General features: G+C 47.0%; 1 protein-coding gene across 3 annotated transcripts in view; it reads left to right on the top strand.

The window, feature by feature from the left end:
- LOC115458991 (tetratricopeptide repeat protein 24-like) overlaps nt 1-24,156 on the top strand; it is a 100,609-nt gene that overhangs the window by 42,975 nt on the left and 33,478 nt on the right. For 2 of the 3 annotated variants that reach the window (XM_030188855.1, XM_030188860.1), the window contains exons 6-7: nt 2,812-2,925; nt 4,633-4,700. In XM_030188855.1, the coding sequence (XP_030044715.1) occupies nt 2,812-2,925; nt 4,633-4,700 (182 nt within the window). Of the gene's footprint in view, nt 1-2,811; nt 3,147-4,632; nt 4,701-24,156 lie in introns of those variants that run through there. The other variant, XM_030188866.1, reaches the window with a different exon arrangement.

The following is a 24,156-nucleotide window of genomic DNA, read 5'->3' as shown; positions in this document are numbered from 1 at the left end:
TTTGCTGACTGCTGCCAACGTTATTCCCAAAAATTCAATGCCAGTGGGGGCTCTGGCATTGAATTTCATGGTATATGGAGATGGTGAAATTGCGATATTCAGAACTTAACCAGCTATGGTTAGCCGCATAAAGATAGAACTGCATTTTATGTGGTCCTATATATGCTGTTATCTTAGCCAGTTAACTCCCAGAATCTATGTAATGAGACTTGAGTTGTGCGCTCAAATCTGGTTGTATTCTGGATTTGCGCGCTCAACTTAATTAGCTTAAGAAGCCAATCAGTGCTGATAATTGAACTTAAGCAATTATTAACACTAGTTAGCATTAATTAGAGTTTACACGCACAAATGTCTAAGCGTATTCTATAAAGTAATATGCATAAATTCTAAGATGCAAATCTGAAAAGGGGGCATGGCCATGGGCAGGTCATGGGCGGGTTGTGAATGTTCCTAGAATTTATGTGCACTGTTATAGTGCTCTGTTATAGAATATTGAATATGTTATAGAATATACGATACATTGTAAGCCACAATGAGCCTGCAAAAAAGTGGGAAAATGTGGGATACAAATGCAATAAATAAATAAATAAATATGCCCATTCCACGCATATTTCAGGCGTTAGCTTTTATACCAGGTTTTTATTGGTGTAAATGGCTGTAACTAAATAGAGTAATAGAAAATAGGTGTGGGAGTATTCTATAAACTAAGCCTAGATTTAGGCATATTCTATAAACTGTGCCTAAATTTAGGTGCAGTTTATAGAATATGCCTAGGTGCTTTTTTTCAGCACTGATTTTTTAGGTGTGATATATAGAATCCTAGCCCTAAGTGCGAAAAACATCACTTAACTGGCTAAATGCTGACTCAGCCCTTGGAATGCCCACAAAATAGCCAGTTTCAGCTTGGGATAACTGGGTATTTTCAGTGCCACTAAAAATTCTCAGTTAGCCATGATGCTGCCAGGACGCAGAATCAGATGCCCGACATGGCCATGTTTCCTCAGAAGTACAGGCTGCGTCTGTTTCAGACAGACCTAGGAAGACACACATTGATCTGCACTAATGAAGTTTTTAGGTTTCCACCAACTAGTTTTTAATGCCCCTGACGCAGCCTGTGCTCTTGGCGAAACATGGCCATGTAGGGAATCTGATCGTGAGTCCTTGGAGCATCAATACAACTCATTAACGACTGTGTTTTCTCCAATAAGGTCTGCTTCTTTTCTTTTGTTCTACCGCGGATATCAGGGCCGTGCCAATGCAGTAAGCGGGGTAAGCACCGCAGGAGGGCGCCCACCTCTGGAGGGCGCCGCCGCGGTGCTTACCCTCGCCCCGCGCCGCCGAGGCCTTTAAATCTTTTACTTGCAGTCGCAGCAGCGTCTGTGAAAGCGGAGCGCTGCCGACGTCTCCCTTCCCTTCGCGCTGTTGGTTCCCTCAGTGTCCCACCTTCTTCTGACGTCAGAAGAAGGCGGGACACTGAGGGAACCAACAGCGCGAAGGGAAGGGAGATGTCGGCAGCACTCCGCTTTCACAGACGCTGCTGCGACTGCAAGTAAAAGATTTAAAGGCCCCCAGGGCGCGCCGCGATCATCTTCACGAGGGGGGGCGCGCGCGCACGCCAACTGTTCATCTGCGGGGGGGGGCGCCAACTGTTCGTCTGCGGGGGGGCGGCACAGACCCTTGGCACGGGCCTGGCGAATATAGTAGACTGCCTTCTTGTTTCCTCACCCCAGTTGAAACATGGCACAAACGTACATGCGTAAATTAGGCACATATCCCCCTTTATTCTATAATAATGCACATAAATGCTAGGAATGCCCCATTCCATTCATGACCCTCCCATTTCCGTGCCCCCCCTTTTTACATATGTGTAAAATTTAAGCACGGATCCGGCACCTAAATTTACACATATAAATTTCAATTAAATCTAATTAGTGCCAATAATTGCTTGTTAAAAAGCCAATTATTGGTGCTAATTAGCTTGTTATTCGATTAAATCACACTTTTAAATTGGGCGCATGCCCAAATTTGTATGCACGGTTTTTGGCAACTTTTATAAATTTAGGGGGTATATATCAAGAGGCTATAAGAAGCAGGTTTTACTATCTCAAGCTTTAAAGCCTTATTCTTTTGCCAAAGCTGGAAGAGGTGTTCTCACTCTATGGCAGGGGTCCTCAACCCAGTCCTTGGGGCACATCTAACCAGTCAGCTTTCAGGATGTCCACAATGAATATGCATGAGATAGATTAGCATAGAATGGAGGTAGTGCATGCAAATTTACCTCATGCATATTAATTGTGGATATCCTGAAAACCTGACTAGACAGGTGTCTACTGAAGACTTGATTGAGAACCCCTGGTCTGTGGGCATCAAAGACCAACAGAGGTTTATACAGCGCTCCCCAGGAAAGGAAGCATGAATGATCTGCAACAGTGATAGTATCCAATTCAATATGACAACCCAAAGACACTCTTATGTCAGCTTCCCTCCAGCAATTCATAGCATCTCTCAATGCCACATTTTATCACCCTGTAAGTGAATACAATCCATTATTATTCCTATCCTCACTTCCTTGCAAACCATGCAGCAAAACTGGGAGCTAAACTTGCTGGTGCAGCATGGCTACATGTGTTTTTCTGATGGATTTTAATAGTACAGCACATTGAAAACTGATTAGAAGAAAATGCTGCACACCTGTAAAATATTATACAGAGAGAAGAGTTAGCTGTGGCTTGTTTTAATGACATTATTAGTTTCAGGAAACTGAACAACTGTGAACTCTTTTTCAACTGCACTCATCTTCTTTTATGGCAGGAAACATCTGATATCCTGAGAGAGAGGATTCTGGGGAAACTGGTTCATGTCATTGAACAGAAAGCAATGCACCAGCATCCTGTTTCATGTGGAAAGAGCATTCCTGGCACAAAGGCAGCTATCTTCGTTTTCTTTTTCACTTACTTCAAAGCAAAATTTTATAAGAAAACTATCTGGAAAAAAAACATTTAGCAAAGATTTTATTTAATGGTATCTCATGCTGTATTGAACTGCCCCTCATCTAGTCTGCTAGAAGAGAAAGATGCGTATTTTCAAAGCACTGAGACTTACAAAGTTAGATAGGAACCCATGGAACCCAAGTGCTTTGAAAATAAGTCTCCAAGAGGGGCATTTTCGATATGACATCTAAATCTGATTTTGGATGTTTCGTGAAAATGTCTAAAAATCCAGTAGCGAACGTGGACATTTTCAAACCAGAAAAACGTCCAACTTTTTGTTTCAAAAATGGCCATTTGCTTGATGTTTTTGTGCTTAGTGCATCTATATTTTAGGACCATTTTTGGTGAAAAAAACTTCCAAGGGAAAAACACACAAAAACAAGCCAGCTGTAATAGGAATGGTCTTCATACCTGAGGCTGTCATGGAGCCTGGTATATACTGTCACACCTTAGGGGACTGGGAGGGAGTCAGTGACCACGGGGGGAGTAAGGGGATTATGTTTTAATCCCATCATTTAGGGCACCTTTTGGTCACTTGGTCATTGAAACAGGACTAGCAAAAAACATCTCAATTTTGGCCTTAGATGTTTTCATTTTGTTCCATTATTGCCAAAAAACATTTGTTTTCTGGTGTCGCTTATGTCCAGCCAAAAACATGCTACCAACATGCCTCCTTGAAATTTAGACAAATTGTGGAGCAATACGTTAAAAACTGGGGTGTCAAAAATTGCAACTTGGACGTTTTTCAAAGAAGAACATCCTGCTGCCACCTTTTGACATTTTTGGACATTTGTTTTTTATTTGGAAATGAGCCCCATACTATGTAGCAGTGTACTTCATAAGTGCCAGCTCTGTGGGTGCAGTGGATGCTTGAACATCTACAATTTTAAGCAAACTCTTGTTCTTTACCCAGGGAGATTTAATCTGTGTTGTATTTAGCACCCCCCCCCCCCCCCAATCATTCTGAGAAGTTGGCTTCTAGCATGGTATACTTTACTTGAGATTCTAGAAATGCCACAAAGTAGAATACACTTCTGTCATACCTAGTAGGCGAGCAAAAAGAGCACAACGGGCCTCCAAGAGTAGGTTGACAACCAGACTTTATTGAAGGTCTCGACATGGGTCGTGTTTCAGCAGAATGTCTGCATCAGGGTTCTATTAAACACTGTGTCAGGTAATTCAATACAGTTTGGCTGTCAACTCACTCATAGAGACCCATTGTGCTCTTTTTGTTCAGCTTCATTTTCTGTGCTTTCGATTCCCTGTCTCCTGATGCCTGGTAGGTGGCTAGAACATTATAATATGTAACATTGCAATATTGCTAAATGAATAAGCCCTTACTGACAGGACAAGCCTTGTGCCATTCACATGGCAATTTGCCTTTAATTCATATACAGTAACAGTAGAGGGAATCAGCTAAGTTTAACAAAGTCCATTTGCTTATACTTAGACTGTATGGTTTTTAGGGCTATTGCCCTGATTGTGAAAATTAAAAGGTCAAAGATTCAGTTGGCACATACCTCATTTATTTTTAAGTTTGAGATCAGAGCAGATGAATCTAACTACTACCATTAAATTCACAATGATGTGTGATAAACAAAAGAGCTTATTTATGAGAAAATCAACTTTCCTTCTTTTACAGCTATCTTCACACAAAAGCTTCATTGGTGATTTGAAATCTGTTATATCCACCGAGGACCATGGCATGAGGTAGGCTGGTGCTATGCTATATTGTAGGAAGGGGATTTTATCCTCATTTTCTTTGAATGGAATAGAGTTCATTCCCTGAGACTGAGATGTACTTCCCAAAATGAACCTGTGGATGGCCCAAGTCCTGACGTTAGCTGTAGCTGGAAGACAACTACCCAACTGCATTGCTACTAGTAGGGGGTGGTGTTTCAATATTGTGTTTTCAATCGCTAGGGGCAGGTAGGTTCCTTGGAGTGCTGCAGAACTTGTCTATCCCTCACTATTCAAAATGTGATAGAGAAACAGCACCTCCCACTGGCAGAACTGTATGTGGAGGACTCATGCTCAGTTTAGAGGGAACAGTGATAACTGGGCATAATTTTGCTGATACTGCCCAGCATCTTCATGCAGCCCAACACCAACACAAACAAAGCTGCATCTTTTTTAAAAATCTGGTTTCTCTTATCATCATGGTTAACCATAGTGTTCTATTAAACATCCTCGAATACTTTGGACTAGGTGGAAACGTATTGAACTGGTTCTACAAATTCCTAACTGTAAGATCTTATCAAGTGATATCCAAGTCGACTGTATCCTCACCATGGAGACCTGGATGTAAAGTACCTCAAGGCTCGCCGCTTTCACCAGTTCTTTTTAATTTAATGACATTACCACCAGTGGCATACCAAGGGGGGGCGGTGGGTGCGGTCCGCCCCGGGTGCACGCCACTGGGGGGGGGGGTGCCACGCGCCTGTCGGCTCTTCGTTTTCATGCTCCCTTTGCCCCGGAACAGGTTACTTCCTGTTCCGGGGCAGAGGGAGCATGAAAATGAAGAGCCGGCAGGCGCGCGGCACCCCCCCCCAGTGGCGTGCACCCGGGGGGGGGGGGTTATTTCGCCGGGGGATTGGGGGTTCTTTCACCAGGGGAGCGTTTGTGCTGTTCCGGGGGGGGGGCGCTGCACCCGGGGGGCGGGGCGCATCGGCGATCCGCCCCGGGTGTCAGCCCTCCTAGGAACACCACTGATTACCACCAGCCAGATTATTATCCAATCAAGGCCTAAATCCCTATATTTACGTGGATGATGTCACAATATACATTCCATTTAAGAGCAACGTATCAGAAATTACAGATAAAATTCATACCAGTTTCCAAATTATGAACTCATGGGCGGATGCCTTCCTACTTAAACTCAACGCAGAAGAAACCCAATGTCTTATCTTATCATCGCAGTTTAATAAGACTAATTACGCTAATATAAACACATCATCCCACACTCTCCCTGTTGCGAATAACTTGAAACTCCTGGGTGTTACTATTGATCGAAATCTCACCCTTGACAGCCATGCGAAGAATGTGACAAAGTAAATGTTTTTGCAATGTGGAAGCTAAAAAAGAGTGAAGCCTTTTTTCCCAAGGGAAGTATTTCGTACGCTGGTGCAATCATTAGTACTGAGCGTAATTAGTCTTATTAAACCAGGTTCAACTCCCTCTACAGCTCCTATTGACCCTGGGCGAGTCACGTAACCCTCCATTGCCCCAGTACAACCAGAAGTACTACTTAGACTGTGAGCCCACTAGAGACAGACCCAGTAGCTGTAAAATGAAACTGTAAACTGCTTAGATCTAAGTGGTATATAAATGCTTGAATGAATGAAAAGTTAGGCATGGGATTCATGCCTAAAATTTACGCATGTTCCAAAAATGGGAGAATGGAAATGGTACGTGTTTTGGGACGGAATGGGAGCATGGCTTTGAGTTACGATCATAATTACAGAATAATGGTGTTGTGTGCATACATTTAGGTACAGGCATTTGCACCACATTTTCATTGGTGCACCTGGCTGCACCTAAATTTATGCGTGACTTTCCGCTTAAGTGTGTATTCTAAAAATTGCGCTGAAGTTTAAGCATGGCATATAGAATACTGCTTAAGTGGGGGTTTTTGGTGCTGATTTTTTAGGCGCCATTTATAGAATTTACTCCTAAATGGTTAGCACTGGGATGCCCACTCTCTGCTGCTGACACGCCCCCTCAAAAAAAAAATAGAAAAATTTTAGCACACTGTTAGCATACGCAGATTTCAGAGTTACTACAGGTACTCCACGTTTGCTGCATTAGGTACATGTTAGCACCTAATGCAGCTTAGTAAAAGGACCCCTTAGGTCAGTGTTTCCCAACGCCTTCAATCCAAGTACCCCATACTCTGAGCAGCAGAGATTTTGAAATTGACATTCTATTGTTAAACAGTTAACTAACTAGGCATCTAGGACCTGTTAATAGGGATTTTGTGACTCAGAAAGACTTTTATTAGATTAGATTAGATTAGATTAGATTAGGTCACTGCAACTGGCATTCAGACCAAGACAAGGTCTGCATGATCTATTATATTTCAGTCATATAAATTGTTTGGCCCCTTGACAGTTGGTGTGTTTTTCTTACAAACTGAGTAAAAATGAACAATGACATTTAGGCCCCAATGAACCAAAGCAGCTTACTATGCACATACCAAATTAAATTTAAAAATAAATAGCTCATAGCAATGACACAGAAGAAGAAACTGTCTTCAGAATACACAAGTAATGCAACCACAGCCAATTAAAATGAAAGTGTGAACCATCTTAAAACATGATAAAATATAGGCACACTGTTTTAATAGGAGATCTGGGCTTTTTGGATGAAATAAGCATTCTGAATCTTGGTTCCAGTATACTGACAGGGCTGCCAAGAGGGGGAGGCAGGGGTGACAAAATTCCCCGGGCCCGGTGCTGGGGTCAGGCCGCCGGCGCTGCAGTCCCCGGTCTCACCTGCCTGCCTTCTCGGCTCCAGGCCTCCTGCATTCGAAGTGGCAGCCACAGATCGCCTCCCTTCAGGCCTTCCCTCCCTGTGTCCCGCCCTCGCGGAAACCGGAAGTTACATCAGACGAGGGCAGGAAGGCCAGAAGAGAGGCGATCTGCGACTGCCGCTTTGAATGCCGGGGGCCCGGAGCCATGGAGGCAGGCAGGTGAGACCGGGGACTGCAGCGGCAGGGGGAGTAACAGGGAGAAGCAGCGGTGGGGGGAGTGACAGGGGGCGGCAGGGGGAGCGACGGGGGGCGGCAGAAGCGGGGCAGCCTTGCCCCGGGCCCGGCCTAGTCTCTCGGCGGCCCTTTGTACTGATTTCCACAATCAGATCACTTTCTGGACAGAAGTGGTTTGTCATTTTACATTTGAGAACTGTTAGATAAGAGAAGTTGCTTTCTCATAAGTATATTGAAGCAAAAGGAAAAAGTTCTGTAACAGCCATTTTTGATAGCTGTGAGTATTCCCTTTTCTGTATCTGCCAACAACACAGTATTTCCTAAGCCCTCATTTTGCAGTGCTTCAGTGCAGCAGAAAGAAAGTCGCAGAGTGGCCAGAGGCAGCAATTGAATAAAAGCAGATTGAAATCTCTTTCTCTTTCCCTCTTTTTCTTGTCCAACGCTGCTGCAGACCTCTCACTCCCAGTGCTGCTTCAAATTGACTGCTGAGAGTTCAAGCGGCAGCATCACAAGACTTCCACTGAAGCCTTGCGAGGTTACTGCTTGAATGCTCGGCAGACATTTTGAAGCTGTGCCAGGAGTGAGAGGCTTGCGGCAGCACTGGACAGGAAAGAGAAGGTTCTTTCCCGCCCTGAAGAGGCCACTAGACCGCCAAGGCATGACGATAAGGTACAGGAGGGAAGGAGAGGGGATGTGAATGGAGTCGTGGGTGGAGGAGGGAAGGAGCTGTAAAAATAAAAGTAGGTGGAGGGAGGCTGGAAAAAAGACTGGGGAGGGGACATTCATGGGGGAGAGGGAGGAAATCTGGCTTTCTTGGGGGGGTCAAGGTGATACTGCGGTGCGGGGATGTGGCAGGGAGTGGGGCAGGGGTGTGACAGGAGGCAGGGTGTAATGGGGGGATGGCTGAATTATATTTTGTGTCCTCTTTTTTTGTCACAGCAAATATGGTAACCCTAACCTCAACACATATTAACTAAGCTATATTAAAGTTTTGATTCCACCTCAGTAAGGCCAACACACAACCCTCCACTGCAAAACACTATGCACAAACTTGTGCAAAAAAATGATTTGGAACTTTACCATACCATAACAGCACTAACTCCCAAGACTCAAAGAGCAAAACCTTATGTGTGGAAAAAATAGCACTGTAAATGTTACACTAGGTCCTAAAACACCACCTAGTGAGAAAATAGAACAAATGGGATATACAAGATCTCTACACAAGAACTACATGCAAGCAGAAGACCACACCCTGGTCACACAATCAAGACACAGACAAACCCTCAACATATATGAAGCAAGAGACCACAGATATGAAGGCAAAAAACTAAATAAGAAACCTCAAGGAGTCAGAGCCTGTGCACATTCAGCAAAACAGAAATGGAAATGCAAGATATCAAAGATGTTTATTTCCCAAAGCTGACATGGTCCAATTGATACATTTTTTCTACCTTTGTAGTCTGAGTATTTTATTTTCCTTTCGATTTGGTCCATGTTTCTTCTGCTTTTCTCTATTTTTCCTGCCTTTCTAGGATCTCCTGTCCATTTGACATATCTTCTCTCTATATATCGACCATCCATCTTCCCTCTGTGTCCCTGTCTCTCCTGTCCAGCATCTAACCTCTGTGTCCTAGCCCGTGGCTCCCCCTATATTCAGCATCTGCTCTCTGGGTCCCTATCCCTTCTCCTTTGATCAGTATTGCCCCTCTGTGTCCCTATCCCTCTCTGTACAGTATCTCCCCTCTATGTCTCTGTCCCTATGCTCCCTACATGCCCAACCTCTCTTCTCTATGCCGCTTTCTCTCTCACCTCTCTTCTTTTCCCATCTACAACCCTGTGGCTAGTATCTCTTCCTCTCTCTTCCTTTCTCTCCCCCTGAAATATGCATCTCTCCCTCCCCCAATTAAGTCTCTATCCCTCTCTCTTACTCCCTCCCCTGCCCCAGTCCAGCAGCACCTTCCCTTCTCAATCCCCCAAGTTGTAGAAGCATCCCCCCAGGTCCAGCAGCACCTCTCTCTCTCAAACCCCCACCCACACACAGACCAAGGTCCAGCATCACCTCTCACCCCCCCCCCCCCCATCCAGCAGCACCTCTCTTCCTCTCACTCCTCCAGATCCAGCATCACTTCTTCCTCTCACCTGCCCCACCCCCATCCAGCAGCACCTTTCTTCCTCTCACCCTTTCAAGGTCTAGCATTTCTTCCTCTCACACCCCCTCCCCAGAAACCAACAGCAGCTCTCCCTTTCTACATCCCCCCAATCACCACCATCAGCAGCTGTTCTCCATTTGAACCCCCCCAACTGAAACAGGTGGGAAATCAGGAGACGAAAGTGTTGGATTATTTGTAGTAAATAATTAGCAGATTTTAGTACACACAGCTTCAGCTTTAGAAATGTTAATTTCTTTCTTCATCTCTCTCTCATACACCCCTGAATAATTCACTGCTGAGTCACTTTAAAGTTGAAGTAACAAAACATCTGTTTACTCACAGTTTGCAGTTAGATTATAATCAGACAGGCTTATATATACATATTACTATACATTTGTATTATCAGCTCCTTCCATGTGCTTAGATGGTAATGGATGCTCACACCACCATAGATCCTCTCAGGTTAGGAGAGATCATGAGCTCCATGTGCTCCATGTGCTGCATGTGCTGCATCTAACCCCCACAGGAAGTTGCATAGCTGTGTGACCTCTCTAAGTAATTCACATCAGAGGTCACAGAGTAATCACAGAGAAATAATAGGTGACAGGCAATGCATGTAAAATACAATAAATTCCAACAAACCCCTTCTCATGCATAACTGTCATGCAATTATTTATTCATACAAAGTCCAAGCTTTATACGCAGATTCACAAAATGTTCTCTGGGTAACGGTTTGGTCATGATGTCAGCTGTCATCTCACTGGTGTGACAATAGTGTAGACTGATGACCCCTTCTTTTGCCAACTCTCGCACGTTGTGGTATTTCGTTGCGATGTGCTTGGTGCGTGACTGAACCTTGTCATTCTGTGACAGTCGGATGCAGCTCTGATTATCTTCCATTATCTGGATTGGTCTCTGTTCAGCTATACCAAAATCCAGCATAAGTTTTTCAATCCACATCAGTTCTCTGCACGCTTCCGATACAGCCACATATTCAGCTTCTGTAGAAGACAGACTCACAATACTTTGTTTATGACTGGCCCATGAAATTTGTACATTTCCATACATAAACACATATCCACTTGTGGATTTATAATCAGAATGATCCCCTGCCCAATCTGAATCACAGTAACATATTAGTTTTGGATTACTATTGGCTGAAATCTTTAATTTACAATCAATGGTACCCTTTAAATACCTTACCATCCTTTTAACTGCAGTCCAATCTGATTTGGTAGGTGAGCTGACCCTTCTGCTCAAAATTCCTACTGCATTTGCTATATCAGCCCTGTATGTGGTAGCTAGATATAAAAGCTTACCTATGGCTGATCTATATTGGATGTTATCTGGTAAAGGTTCTCTTACTGTTTCATCCTTCAGAAAATCAGTGATCATGGGAGTGCTTACAACTTGGGCATCTTGCATACCTAAACTTTCAATAAGCTCATTTATTTTCTGCTTTTGGCTTAGAAGATAAGAACCATCATTTTGTTTCTCAATTTCTATACCAAGATAGTATGACACATTACCAAGTTCTTTTATCTCAACATTGAGGTTTAAACACTTTACAATGTCCTTGTACTCTTGCTCACTTTTGCTTGCAATGAGCAGATCATCAACAAAAGCTAAAATGTATGCATATTGTCCATTTGTGCACCTAGTGTACAAGCATTTATCTGCTTCACCTTGCTTAAATCCTAAATTTGTCAATATTTCATGCAATTTATCATTCCAACATTTTGCACTTTGCTTTAATCCATAAAGACCTTTGTTTAATTTACACACTAGCTGTCTTTGTTTTGTATTTATGAAACCTGTTGGCTGTTCCATGTACAAGTCTTCAGTTATATCTCCGTGAAGAAATGCTGTTTTCACATCAATGTGGTTGACTTGCATGCCTTTTGAGACTGCAATGCTCAGAAGTGTTCTGATTGTCGTGTGTTTCACTACAGGTGCAAACACTTCATCAAAATCTTCTCCATATTTTTGAAGATATCCCTTTGCGACTAATCTTGCTTTATACCTTTCCACTTTTCCTTGTGCATTCCTTTTTAACTTGAATACCCATTTGCATCCTATAGCTTTCTTGCCAGGAGGTAATTTTGTAAGAATCCAAGTATTATTTTTATCCAATGCATCAATTTCTTCTTGTGCAGCTTTATGCCATTCAGCAGCTTCTTCTGCTGGCATTTTCTCAATCTCATCCCATGTTAAGGGCTCTTGAGCTTCTGCTGACTTTGTTAGGTAAGACAGTCTTGGGGGTGGAACACCTTTGTTTTCCCTGGATGAGCGTCTGACAACAGGTTGGTCTGACCTTTCCGCATCCTCTAAATCTGAGAGTTCTTCTCCAATTGATTCCCCTTCTCCAACTGTACTGTCTTCTTCAATGATCCTTTCTGTGTCTGCTTCCTCTGTCTGTTCCTCGTTAGATACAGATGAGTTGCTTTCAGACATCTGCCTTGGTATGGCATTTATATACACTGGCATGTCTATTATGGTTCTAGTTTCATATTCTGGATGATAAGGCTCATCTGGGATAATCCAGCCTTTATCAACCCTTTTGTTTTCATCAAAATATGTAACATGTCTTATGCCAACAATGCCAGTTTTCAGATTCAAAATTCTATATCCTTTGTGTCCTGGAGCATAGCCAACTAAAATGCCCCTTTCTGTTGTGGAATCCAGCTTACGCCTTCTTTGCTTTGGTATATGAGCATATGCTGTACTTCCAAATGTTCTTATGTGTGACAGGTTTGGCTTCCTACCATGCCATGTCTCATGTGGTGTGCGCTCAGCGCCTTTAGTTGGCATTCTGTTTTGTAGGTACACTGCTGTGAGAATTGCTTCCCCCCATAGTCTTTTAGGGAGATTGCTATCTGACAGCATACATCTGGTCATTTCCACAAGTGACCTAAATTTTCTCTCTGCAACAGAATTTTGCTCTGGTGTATAAGCTACTGTTGTGATATGCTGAATGCCTTCTTGTTCTAGAAATGTGCGCATGCTTTGTGAAGTGAACTCACCACCATTGTCGGTCTGAAGAACCTTTGGTTTTCTTTCAAATTTATTGCTCACCATGGCTACGTATTTCTTCAGCATGTCTGTGACTTGACTTTTCTCTTTCAGCAAATAGGCCACACAATATCTAGAGAAATCATCCAAGAATATTAGCACAAATCTGTTATTTCCCAATGATGGGATATTAAACGGTCCACATAAGTCACTGTGTATTAAGTCCAGTACTTTATTACTCCTATTTCCTGTGTATGCAGGAAATGAGGGTCTCACACCTTTTTGAGTAACACAGTCTATGCATTTCTCCATTTTACCAGCATCTGCACTTATCTGAATGCCGGTGGCCAGTTGCTTACTGTAAAGATCCTGGATCACCTTAGAATCACGATGTCCCAGGCGGCGGTGCCAGATTTCCAGACTACATTTACCATCATTCTTCCTTACTTGCACCATATGTGAGGCTTCACCTGAAATGCTCAGCTTATAAACATCATTATGCATAAAAGCTTCAGCATACACTTCATCATTTTTAGAGATTGTGCACTTACTGTTTTCAAAATGAATCGCAAATCCCTTCTTATCTAATGTAGATACACTAAGCATATTGCAAACTGCTTGGGGAATATACAAGACATCACTTACAGGAATTTCTTTAACTTCATTAGACACTTTGCATTTTAAGAATCCAATACCTTTTGCTTGGATCTTAGCAGTCCCTGCGTTTGCAGTTTTAAGAATTCCTTCTTCTGGACACATTTCCTGAAAGAAATCCTTACAATTGGTTAAATGGCATGTGCTCCCCGAATCCAAAATCCAAGTACTTTCATTTGAATTATTATTTACCATAGTCAAAGATTTTTCTGCCATTAGAAAGCCCTTGTGTTTATCTTTGTCCTTCATACATTTCCTGGTTTGAAAATTCTTTAGTTCCATTGGCTTAGGTGAGCTAGAGGGAGTGTTTTGTGTTTCCTTACACCATTTAGATACATGTCCCTCCTTTCCACATGAGTAGCAAATCAGCTTGCCCTTGGGTGGAGTTTTCCCATAGCTCCGCCTTCCTCTGTTCTTTGCCAAGAAATTTGTTTCATTTCTCTCTGACTTGCTTTGAGAACACATCTCCTCAGAATCATTTATTATGCATTCCTGCCTTAGTTTTGATGTTGCCTGTTCAAAAGATTGCCCTTCAATTGCCTCATTTACAGACCTAAAAACATCAAACTTCTTTGATAGTGAGGTAAAAAGAAATGCTCTTTTCAATGCATCACACATGGGAATTCCTGAAAGTTCTAGCTTTTGAAATGAAGACATAAGATGCATAATGTGATCATTACATTTACTTTTATCCCTTAATTTGGTTTCATTCAACTCTGCTAACCAAATTGGTTGCTGCTTTGCATATGTAGTTGCATACATAGTTCTCAGTTTATATAAAATGTCCTTTGGTGTATCTTTTCCCTCCACTAATATGGCTTGTTTCTCTGAGAGAGCTTCCAAAAGCATGCACTTCACATAATAGTTTGCATTGTCCCATTCAGCCATATTTTCAGCTGTTCTGTCTTGGTCTAAGCATATATTTAATCTTTTTGCTCGAAGGAGACATATGAATCTTAGTTCCCACTGCTGATAATTAAACTCAGTTAATTTAGGCACCTTGAGAGAATAGAACAATGGTGAATTTCTTCCCTCAGCCATTTTCTTAGCCTTCTGTCTGCTGTGTGGGGGGAGAGAGAGACAGACTGAATCTTTCCTTTAAAACTTAAGAGAAAAAATGTGGCCTTTTTTTCTGCCTGGTAATATTTCTCTTCTTTTTCAATTCCTGGCCCTGGGCCCATAACCCTTTTGTTGGATTATTTGTAGTAAATAATTAGCAGATTTTAGTACACACAGCTTCAGCTTTAGAAATGTTAATTTCTTTCTTCATCTCTCTCTCATACACCCCTGAATAATTCACTGCTGAGTCACTTTAAAGTTGAAGTAACAAAACATCTGTTTACTCACAGTTTGCAGTTAGATTATAATCAGACAGGCTTATATATACATATTACTATACATTTGTATTATCAGCTCCTTCCATGTGCTTAGATGGTAATGGATGCTCACACCACCATAGATCCTCTCAGGTTAGGAGAGATCATGAGCTCCATGTGCTCCATGTGCTGCATGTGCTGCATCTAACCCCCACAGGAAGTTGCATAGCTGTGTGACCTCTCTAAGTAATTCACATCAGAGGTCACAGAGTAATCACAGAGAAATAATAGGTGACAGGCAATGCATGTAAAATACAATAAATTCCAACAAAGGCAAACTTTGGTTCCAAACAAGGCAACTTTATTGCTAGCAAGTGAACAGCACCGAGTAGTCTCGGGACACTGTGTGTCATAAATCATCTGACACTTACATTTATACTTCCCCACTGGGCCTGCGCATTTGGCCCCTTACACATCACTACTGGCATGCGCAGTAAACATTTGTAGTTCTTACAGTACAAAATTGTAGTCCCAGTACATACTCACGTCATAACACTGAAATGATACTGGCAAGAAAAACGAAACTTAGCAGCTTATTCTTCACACACAATACTCCTTTCTAGCACAGGAGATAAGGTTCGGCTCAGGAATGCAGGGGGTGTCAGCACCCTCCAAGGTCGCGTTGCTACATGCAAGCTGGTCTTGTATAGGCCTTGCAAACTACTGTTACAAGCTATATGTCTAATAGTCCTGCATTCTGTCCTTACATTAGTAGTAAACAGTAAAACTGGATAAGGCACAAATGTCCAGTGCAGTAGTAATAAGGTGTGGCTAACCAGCCAAAAGCAAGAGGTAGAGTGCATAAGTATAAGTCCATCAGTAGGCACAAAACATGAGGTTGTCCTGTAGTTCAGCAGTATTTCAGCAGTATTCGGGTAGCATTAGGCGTTCCACTCCTTCATTCCCCCCTTTTGATACTTGAACATCCATTCTGGTGGAGAGTATCACCTCCATGAACCCTGAAAAGGAAAGAAAGGACAAGGATAGTCAGCGAGGGAGGCAACAAGTGAGCCCTAAGCCCTTGCGCAGCCGTTGGTTGCTTCGCCGGGGTTGAGACGGAGGGCCCCTAGTGGAATCCCCCCCCCTTTGTATCCGGTCTTATGCTGACACAAGGGTAATGGCCCCTTAATTGACTTAGGAGGTGGTGCACGTCAGCCACAAGGTGCTTCATCGTCAGCTTCATCAGACTGGGGAATGGGGGAGTACATCTGGAGAGCCATGAGCTGGGCAGCAGCCCGGCGGTCAGCAATGCTCTCCATGGTGGAGCGGAGACACCTGAAAACAAAGGGAAGAGATAAAGGAATTAGTAAACAGGACAACAAAAACAGGCCACCCATGACAAGGAGGCCTTGCAGGCTCCCGGAGGTTGGCAACCAGCTGGTTAGGGAGGAAGTCCAATCCCACGCACTGTTCCAGGTCTGGACGGGGACGTGGGCTAGTTTGACCATCCGGTCAGTTATTTCTCTGATGACATGGCTCTGGTCATCAATTTGTAAGCAGCAATTACTGAGGTTAAACTTGCCACACACCCCCCCCTCCTGGGCTAAGAGGTAGTCGAGAGCCAAGCGATTTTGGTAAACGGCGGTAATGAGCTTAGTGTTCTGTCGAGCTAGGATATTGAGGGCAAGGGCCGAATCGTTAGTAAGGATTTCGAGTACGGCCTGTAGGCGAATAATGCGATTCAGCATATAGATAGGGGTACGGTACCCGTATGTACCATCTTCAGCCCATGTGGCCGGTCCATAGTAATGAATGATGCGTTCAGGCGGCCACTCGTTGTCTTTCCAGTCTCCAATTTGAACTTTGGGCTTGGTATCTAGGAAGGACCGTTTACGTCTGGCCGGGTTATCTGGCCCCTTTTCCACGTATAGGGGGATACCCAAAGTTTCGCCAACTCGCAGGGGCAAAAGGAAAAAGCTAGGTCGAACAGTGCCCAAGAGACAGGTACCGTACCAGCGGGCCGGGAGCTGTTCGTAGGCCCTGCGCCCGCAGATATAGTAGTAGCCCTCCGGGGCTACCCACTTGAGGGAAGCGTTTCCTCCGTATGTCCATGTCGTGTTCAAGGTGGGTTCTGTCCAGATAGGCTCCGGGGCGGGCAGGTTATCCGTTTGCCACCAGGTTGTCCGGCTTCCATTATACTGTAGGACCCCCGTGCAAGCAGAATCTCCCACTGGTACAGAGTACCGCTTCGATGGCGCTCGACTAGCGCAGAGGGTGCCTATAATATTTGTTCTTAGGGCCCATTCGTACGGCTTCGGCCGTTGGGGAAAGGTAATGTTAGTGGTGTTGAGTGCATCCCATGTGTGTTGTCGGATCTCTCTCGCTTCCCAGGGCCATTGTTCACCCATGTCGGTGCCTCCACAGACGAAACAGTTGGCAATTCCGAGGGAGAGGGCAATGTTTTCAGCCAAGTTGAGGAACATATTCCGGGCTTCTGGGGAAATGGGGAATTTAGTCTCGGTCTGTTCAGCACGAGCGATTTCATCGAATACGTCTTGGTAGCCGACGACAGTAGTCTGGTGGTGCGTAGGAGGCTTCGTCTCGAGACTCTGATATATGGTAATATATGTCAACGGATCCATTCCTCCGCCGTCAATACCGAGGCCCCACGTCCCTCTCCAGGGCATGTCGTGTCCTCGAATGGGCCAGTCTATGGACACATAGTTACCAGAACCTCGACGAAACTCGCCCAGGCCGGTACATCCGGCATATCCTCCTCCCGTATAGGCACATACTCGGTCCCAGCCCGAGGCTCGAGTGTCGCCAGCGCATGGGAGCCACACCCACGGGGAGCAGCATCTCATGTCTGGACTGAAGGGGCAGATATACTTGTGGTCGTTAACATATGCCTTACGCCAACTCTGGCTGCCACACTTGCGAGACCAAGGGTGTTTGTCCATGGCGGCACAGACGTCGAAGGTTAAGGTTGCTATAGTTTGGATGCCACCGACAAGGATGCGAGTGGAATTTATGTAATACAGAATGCCATCTCCCTCGACTCCCGGAGGTCCGGCCACATACGCAGGGAGTCCTATGCTGAGGGTGACATTGTAGTATCTCGGCTTGGTAGGGCTATGGCAGATAGTGAGATTTCCTTGGAGGCATCTGTGGAACTGTTGGAGGCCATTCGGAGTGATGAGGGCACAAGTCGGGAGAAGCCGACAATCACCTTCCGGGGGCTGCGTCTGGTGAATGAGGGTGGTGACTAGGTGATATCCTCCCTCTATACGATGGCGCACGAGGCGCAAACATTCAGTGCAATTCAGGCTCAGAGTGGCAGGATAGCTCGGGACTGCACACAGGAGAAGGAAGATGGTCAGCATTATATATGTGGTGGGAGGTATCCGAGCTTTTGCAGCAAGAAGATAATGAGGCCCACGATAAAGGCTGCGATAAACAGAGAGCCAAAAACGCAGTGGGTCCAGAAGCTGATTTCCTGTTGTTGGGCAGGCATGAATCTGGTGGTTCACGTCTTTCTCAGAGTCAGCCGTAATGGAGCGTCAGGATGTTGGTGCGCAGTCCAACGCTTCAGGGTGCTGCTAGTGGGAGCAGCAGGTTTCAGTCGGGTCCAATGTATCCACACTGGGCTTCCTGCAATTTTAACAGCGGTTGAGGTCGTTAGAAGAACAAGGGAGGGCCCCTTCCATTTGGGCTTTAGGCAGTCAGATTCATCCCACTCTTTTACCCAGACCTCGTCTCCCACCCTGAACCTGTGCGTAGGACTGGTGAGGACCAAGGGAGCTACTCTTTCAGTGTATTGCTGGATGTCTTGCACTACCTGGTGTAAGGCTCTCATCTGTTTCACTAAGGAACTCTCACCCTGTATCTGCAAAGAGTCGGGAAAGGAGGGTAGTGGTGGTGGCCTAGCATACATCATCTCGTAAGGAGTAAGGCCGGTAGCCTTGGGGGTACACCTGAGATGCAGCAAGGCCAGTGGAAGCAGGTCGGGCCATTTGGCTTTTGCTTCTTGGCATAGCTTGGCTAGCTGGTTCTTCAGGGATCGGTTAGCCCTCTCCACTACTCCACTGCTTTGGGGTCTCCAGGCACAATGCAACTTCCAATCGAGGCCCAGTCTGGTACTGAGCTGTTGTGTTACTTCGCTGGCGAAGGCGGGACCGTTGTCAGAGTTTATTTGCTTGGGGAGACCGTATCTGGGTAGGATTTGATGCAGCAGTAGGGAGGTGACTTCTTTAGCCATTTCCGTTCTAGTAGGCTGGGCTTCAATCCATCCGGTGTAGGTACACACGGCGACGAGGATAGCTTTGTAGCCTCGCGCCGGGGGCATGTGTGTGAAGTCAATCTGGCATACGTGGAAAGGGCTGGTGCCTCGGAGAACATGTCCTGGCACAGGACCGGGCCCCGTTCGGGGGTTGTTCCGGGCACAAGTTGCGCATCGGCTGGAAGCGTTTTTGGTCCACAGGGATAGTTTGTTGATATAGTAGGTCTTCTCAAGTAAGCGCCCCAGGGCGTCCCTGCCCAAGTGGGTGCGGTCATGAGCCTCCTTGGCCACCGTCCAGGCCAAGGCTTCGGGTATCCATATGCGCCCATCCTGTAGTATCCACCAGCCATTGCGTGACTCCAGACCCTCTTGTTGGGCCCACTCCGTTTCTTGGGGGGTGTAGATAGGGGTCTCCGTAGGGAGCTGGACGACGAGTACGGGGTCAGAAGGGTGAGAGGAGTGGGGGAGCTGACTTGCCCTTTTTGCAGCGTCGTCTGCCCGCTGATTTCCCCGGGCGATAGGGTCCGTTCTCCCGGTGTGGGCCCTACAGTGCATCACAGCCACTTTCTTCGGTTTCCATACTGACTCGAGTAACTGGCAGATCTCAGCGGCATTGGCAAGTCCTTTCCCCTCAGCTGTCAGAAATCCCCTCTCCTTGTACAAGGCTCCATGCACCTGGAGGGTGAGGAAAGCGTATTTGGAGTCGGTGTAAATGTTAACAACTTTTCCTTCAGCCCACAGGAGGGCTTTGGTGAGGGCGATCAGCTCCGCTTTCTGGGCTGACGTTCCGGGCGGCAGGGCCATAGCCTCGATCACATGGTCCTCAGACACGACAGCATAGCCAGCTCTTCGAATTCCCCCTATCACCTGGCTGCTTCCATCGGTAAAAAGGGTGATGCCCCCTTGCCAGGGTTGGTCCTTCAGGTCAGGTCTGCTCGAGTGCACAGTGGCCATTACCTCCTCACAGTCGTGGAGTGGTGATTCAGGGGCCGGAAGGAGGGTAGCAGGATTAAGGTTGGTTGTGTCCAGGATCCGCACCTCCGGATTTTCGCACAGGAGGGCTTGGTATTTGACCAATCGGGAGTTGGTCATCCATCTGGGTCCGTGGCTCTCGAGTAGGCCGCGGATGCTGTGGGGTGTGGTCACAAAGAGCGTCTGGCCAAACGTGAGTTTATTGGCCTCGTGTATCAGCAGACAGGCCGCCGCGATGCTTCGGAGACAGCCCGGCCATCCTCGTGCCACGTTGTCCATGCCCTTGGAGAGGTATGCTACAGGGCGTTGCCAGGTGCCGACCAGTTGGGTGAGGACTCCAAGTGCCAATCCCTTCTTTTCGTCGATGAACAAGTGGAACGGCTTAGTCACATCTGGCAGTCCGAGCGCTGGTGGGGCCGCAAGGGCATCCTTAAGGTCCTGAAGGGCTTTCAGTTCGCTTTTCTCCCACCGGAGATCTTGGCCCTCGAGTTCAGGCCCCTTCAGTTTGGCATACAAACTGTGGGTCAGGATAGCAAAATTGATGATCCAGATGCGGCAATATCCCGCGGCTCCGAGGAGTGCCCGTAGTTCCTTCTTATTTGCAGGAGTGGGTTGGTTGCGGATAGCTTGGGTTCGGGGGATACCGAGCCTTCGGGTTCCTTCTCGGAGGCGGAAACCCAGGTATTCGACTTCGATCTCGCATATCTGGGCCTTCTTGCGACTGGCCCGGTACCCCTGGGCTTCCAGGGTTTTCAAGAGGTAAAGGGTAGCTTCTGCACAGTCCGTGTATGTTTCACGGGCCACCAACAGGTCATCCACGTATTGGACGACCGGCCCGTACTCGTCTTGGTACGTTTTCAGGTCCTGGGCAAGCTGGTCACCAAAGAGGGTGGGGGAGTTCTTGAACCCCTGGGGAAGCCGGGTCCATGTATATTGCTGCTTGGTTCCCGTCTGTAAGTCTTCCCACGTAAAGGCAAACAACTTTTGACTGTCGGCAGCGAGAGGGATGGAAAAGAAGGCGTCCTTCAAATCAATGACACTGTACCACTTGGTCTGGGATGGCACTTGGGCTAGGATGGAGTAGGGGTTTGGTACGAGGGCAACTATGTCGGCTACCTGGTTGTTGACTTTTCTCAGGTCCTGGACGGGTCTGTATTCTGATGTTCCTGGCTTCTTGACGGGCAACAATGGGGTGTTCCACGCGGATCTAGTCGGTTTAAGGACCCCTTGTTGAAGGAGTTTCTGTAGGTGAATTTGCATACTATGCCGGGCCGCATAGGGGATATGGTATTGTCCTTGGGTGACAACTTGAGCGTTCGGTTTGAGCTCAATCCAGATGGGGATAGCGTTAACGGCCAGTCCTCCGGGGTTCACTTCTGCCCATACATCAGGCACTTCATCCATTATGGCTCGTCTCTGCTGGGCAAAAGAGGTATTCTGGTCGTAACGGCAGCTGCCAGGCCCTACAGTTGGGGGAGCGTGTAGTCTCCATTCTTCTCTTACTGGGCAGATGAGTGTCACTGGCCGATCTTCAAAGCGAGCTTCCACCTCACCCGTGGTCTTGAACTTCAAGGTGGCCTGGAGCTTACAGAGTAGGTCTCGACCAATTAAGGGGACTGGGCATCCAGGGATGTGTATGAACTGATGGGACACCATCGTCCCTCCGATCTGGACTTGGCGCTCTTTGAGGAGGGGGGCCGCAAGGGATTTCCCGGAGGCTCCCACAATTGGTATAGTTTCTTTCGTGGCTGGGGCTATGGCGGTGGTGATAACAGATCGCTGGGCCCCCGTGTCTAGTAAGGCCTTCATAGATTCTGTCCCCACCCGAATTTCCACCAGAGGGTCAGTGGGGACTCTGCCCTCCCGGTTTCTTCATGCTGTGCTGTCTCGGGTAGCGTCCACAGCCATCTGCCATTCCCTCCGGTCATCCCGTCCTCTCTCTCTTCGGCCCCTTCCCCGGCCTCGCCTGGGGGCCCCCGTACGGTCGCCTGTCTCCTCCTCTCTCTGCCGGTCCCATGATTCCTCTTCTCTCGGGCTGTCCCGTATCTCCTCTGGACAATCAGCCCACCAGTGTCCTTCTTGTCGGCAATTTGCACACTGGTTACGCCCTATGGGGGACCGCGTTCCTCTTGTTCTCCTGCCCCTCCCTTTTGGTCTAGACCTCATTCGTTCTTCCAGCACCGTGGCCAACACATCTGCCTTCTCCCGCATCCGCCTGGTCGATTCCTTCCGGGCCTCCACCTTCTCCTCCTGGTCGCGATATCCGAATACGCGATCAGCTATAGCTTTCAGTTGGCTGAGGCTCATCCCTTCGAACCCCTCCGTTCTCTGTAGCTTTCTTCGTATATCCGGTGCTGACTGGCTAACAAAACTCATAACCACGGTTGGGAGGTTCTTAGGGTCTTCGGGATTTATCGGGCTGTGCCTCCTGAATGCTTCCATAAGTCGTTCAAGGAAGTCCCCTGGACTCTCGTCCTTTTGTTGGACCACACTGTGGATTTTCCCCATGTTGGTAACCTTCTGCTTTCCCTTCTTTAAGGCGGCCAGGTACGCCTGCTGGTATCGGCGGATAAAGGTTTGGCCTTCAGCGGTTCGGTAGTCCCACGTAGGGGCAGCGATGGGCGCCTCCGTTTCTATTAGGTTCTGTAAGTTGGCATGGGCCGGATTAGCATCCCGGATGGCTTGCTCCATATTCTGTTGTAAAAGGCGGCGTTCTTCAGTGGTCAGGATGTGGGCGCTCAACTGCCTAAGGTCTGCCCAAGTCGGATTATAACTGTATATAATGCCTTCCACCAGCTCTACCAACTGCTCGGGTTTCTGGTCGTAGGACGGCCCATGGAATTTCCAGTTATACAAATCGGCACTTGAGAAGGGAACGTGGCTATAAACTGTTGATTCAATGGGCTGGCCCCCCCCTTCCGCCGGGTTAGGGGTATAGGTGGTAGACTGTCGAACTGGGAATAAGTGGGAGGTTCCCCCTCTTCGGCCGGACGGGAGGGCCTGATGCGGACTCGATTGGGGGAACCGAGTAATGTTCTTCACAACCCGTTTACTCTTCCGTGTGGTTGCGGGGCCAGGTGACTCAGGTGAGGCTGGGTGGGACGTCTCCCCGGCATCTGACTCTGACCCGGAAGTCTCGGCGTCAGCGGGGCCTTCTGCCAGGCCCGTAAGGTCAGGGTATATAGGGGCATATGGCGGCGGCGCAATGTCGTCTTCGTATGCTTCCGCCGTAGCAAGTATCGGGGCTTTTGGAGTCTTCTTCTCGGGCGAACCCTGAACTTTCCCTGCGGTTTTCTTCGGGGGTTTCTTTCTAGAAGGTGTGTTGGTATTACTGGGCGTGGTTCCTGCCTTGACTATGGTAGCAGGGGGCGTGGTCTCAGTGGCTTCAGTGCTAGGGGCGGTAGGCCGTATGGGGGCGGTCCCTGCGGCCTTCGGGACGGCAGCGGTTGCCGAGCTTTGGAGAGCGAAGGCATGGGTCGGCAGGGTTCTAAGTTTAGTTTTCCGGCCTTTTCTCTGCTTTACCAACATGAGGGCGGCCTTTTCTACCTTCCGTTGGGCCCAAGCCGGCGGATCCCGGACTACATCCAACCACGCTTCTATGTATGGAATGTCCTCGGGACAGCCTGGGTTTCCCTCAATTATAACAATATTCATGACCGCCGCCACTTTTGCATACTCGAATGACCCTTCTGGGGGCCATCCCGCAATACCTAGCCCCGGCCACATAAATTGACATCTCTGTATCATCCCAGCCCTGCTACATTTATCTAGGTCGAACACTTCGCTAAAGTGTTCCGTCATTAAATCTAACGGTGAAGACCCACCCCCGCCCATCCTAACCTGAGTGCCAAAGGACAGGTGACGGACAAAAGGGGAAAGGGACGGTGGAGGAGTAAGGGGTCTCGTTCCACCAGACACAGAAGGGTCAACACTCGGCCTGACCAGGACGCGGTCGCCCGGCCTGGAACTGCAAGCCCATTCACACACTTTCATACGCCACAAGAAACCCTCCCGTTCGCCGCTCGGTTTCGTCGTCGGAGCCTAGTGAGTTTCGGGACCTAGTCGGATACCAATAGTC

Source organism: Microcaecilia unicolor, chromosome 1 (genome assembly GCF_901765095.1).
Source record: "Microcaecilia unicolor chromosome 1, aMicUni1.1, whole genome shotgun sequence".
NCBI classification, from domain to species: domain Eukaryota; kingdom Metazoa; phylum Chordata; class Amphibia; order Gymnophiona; family Siphonopidae; genus Microcaecilia; species Microcaecilia unicolor.
Note: the sequence above shows the minus strand (reverse complement) of the source record. Positions and strands in the feature narration are given on the sequence as shown.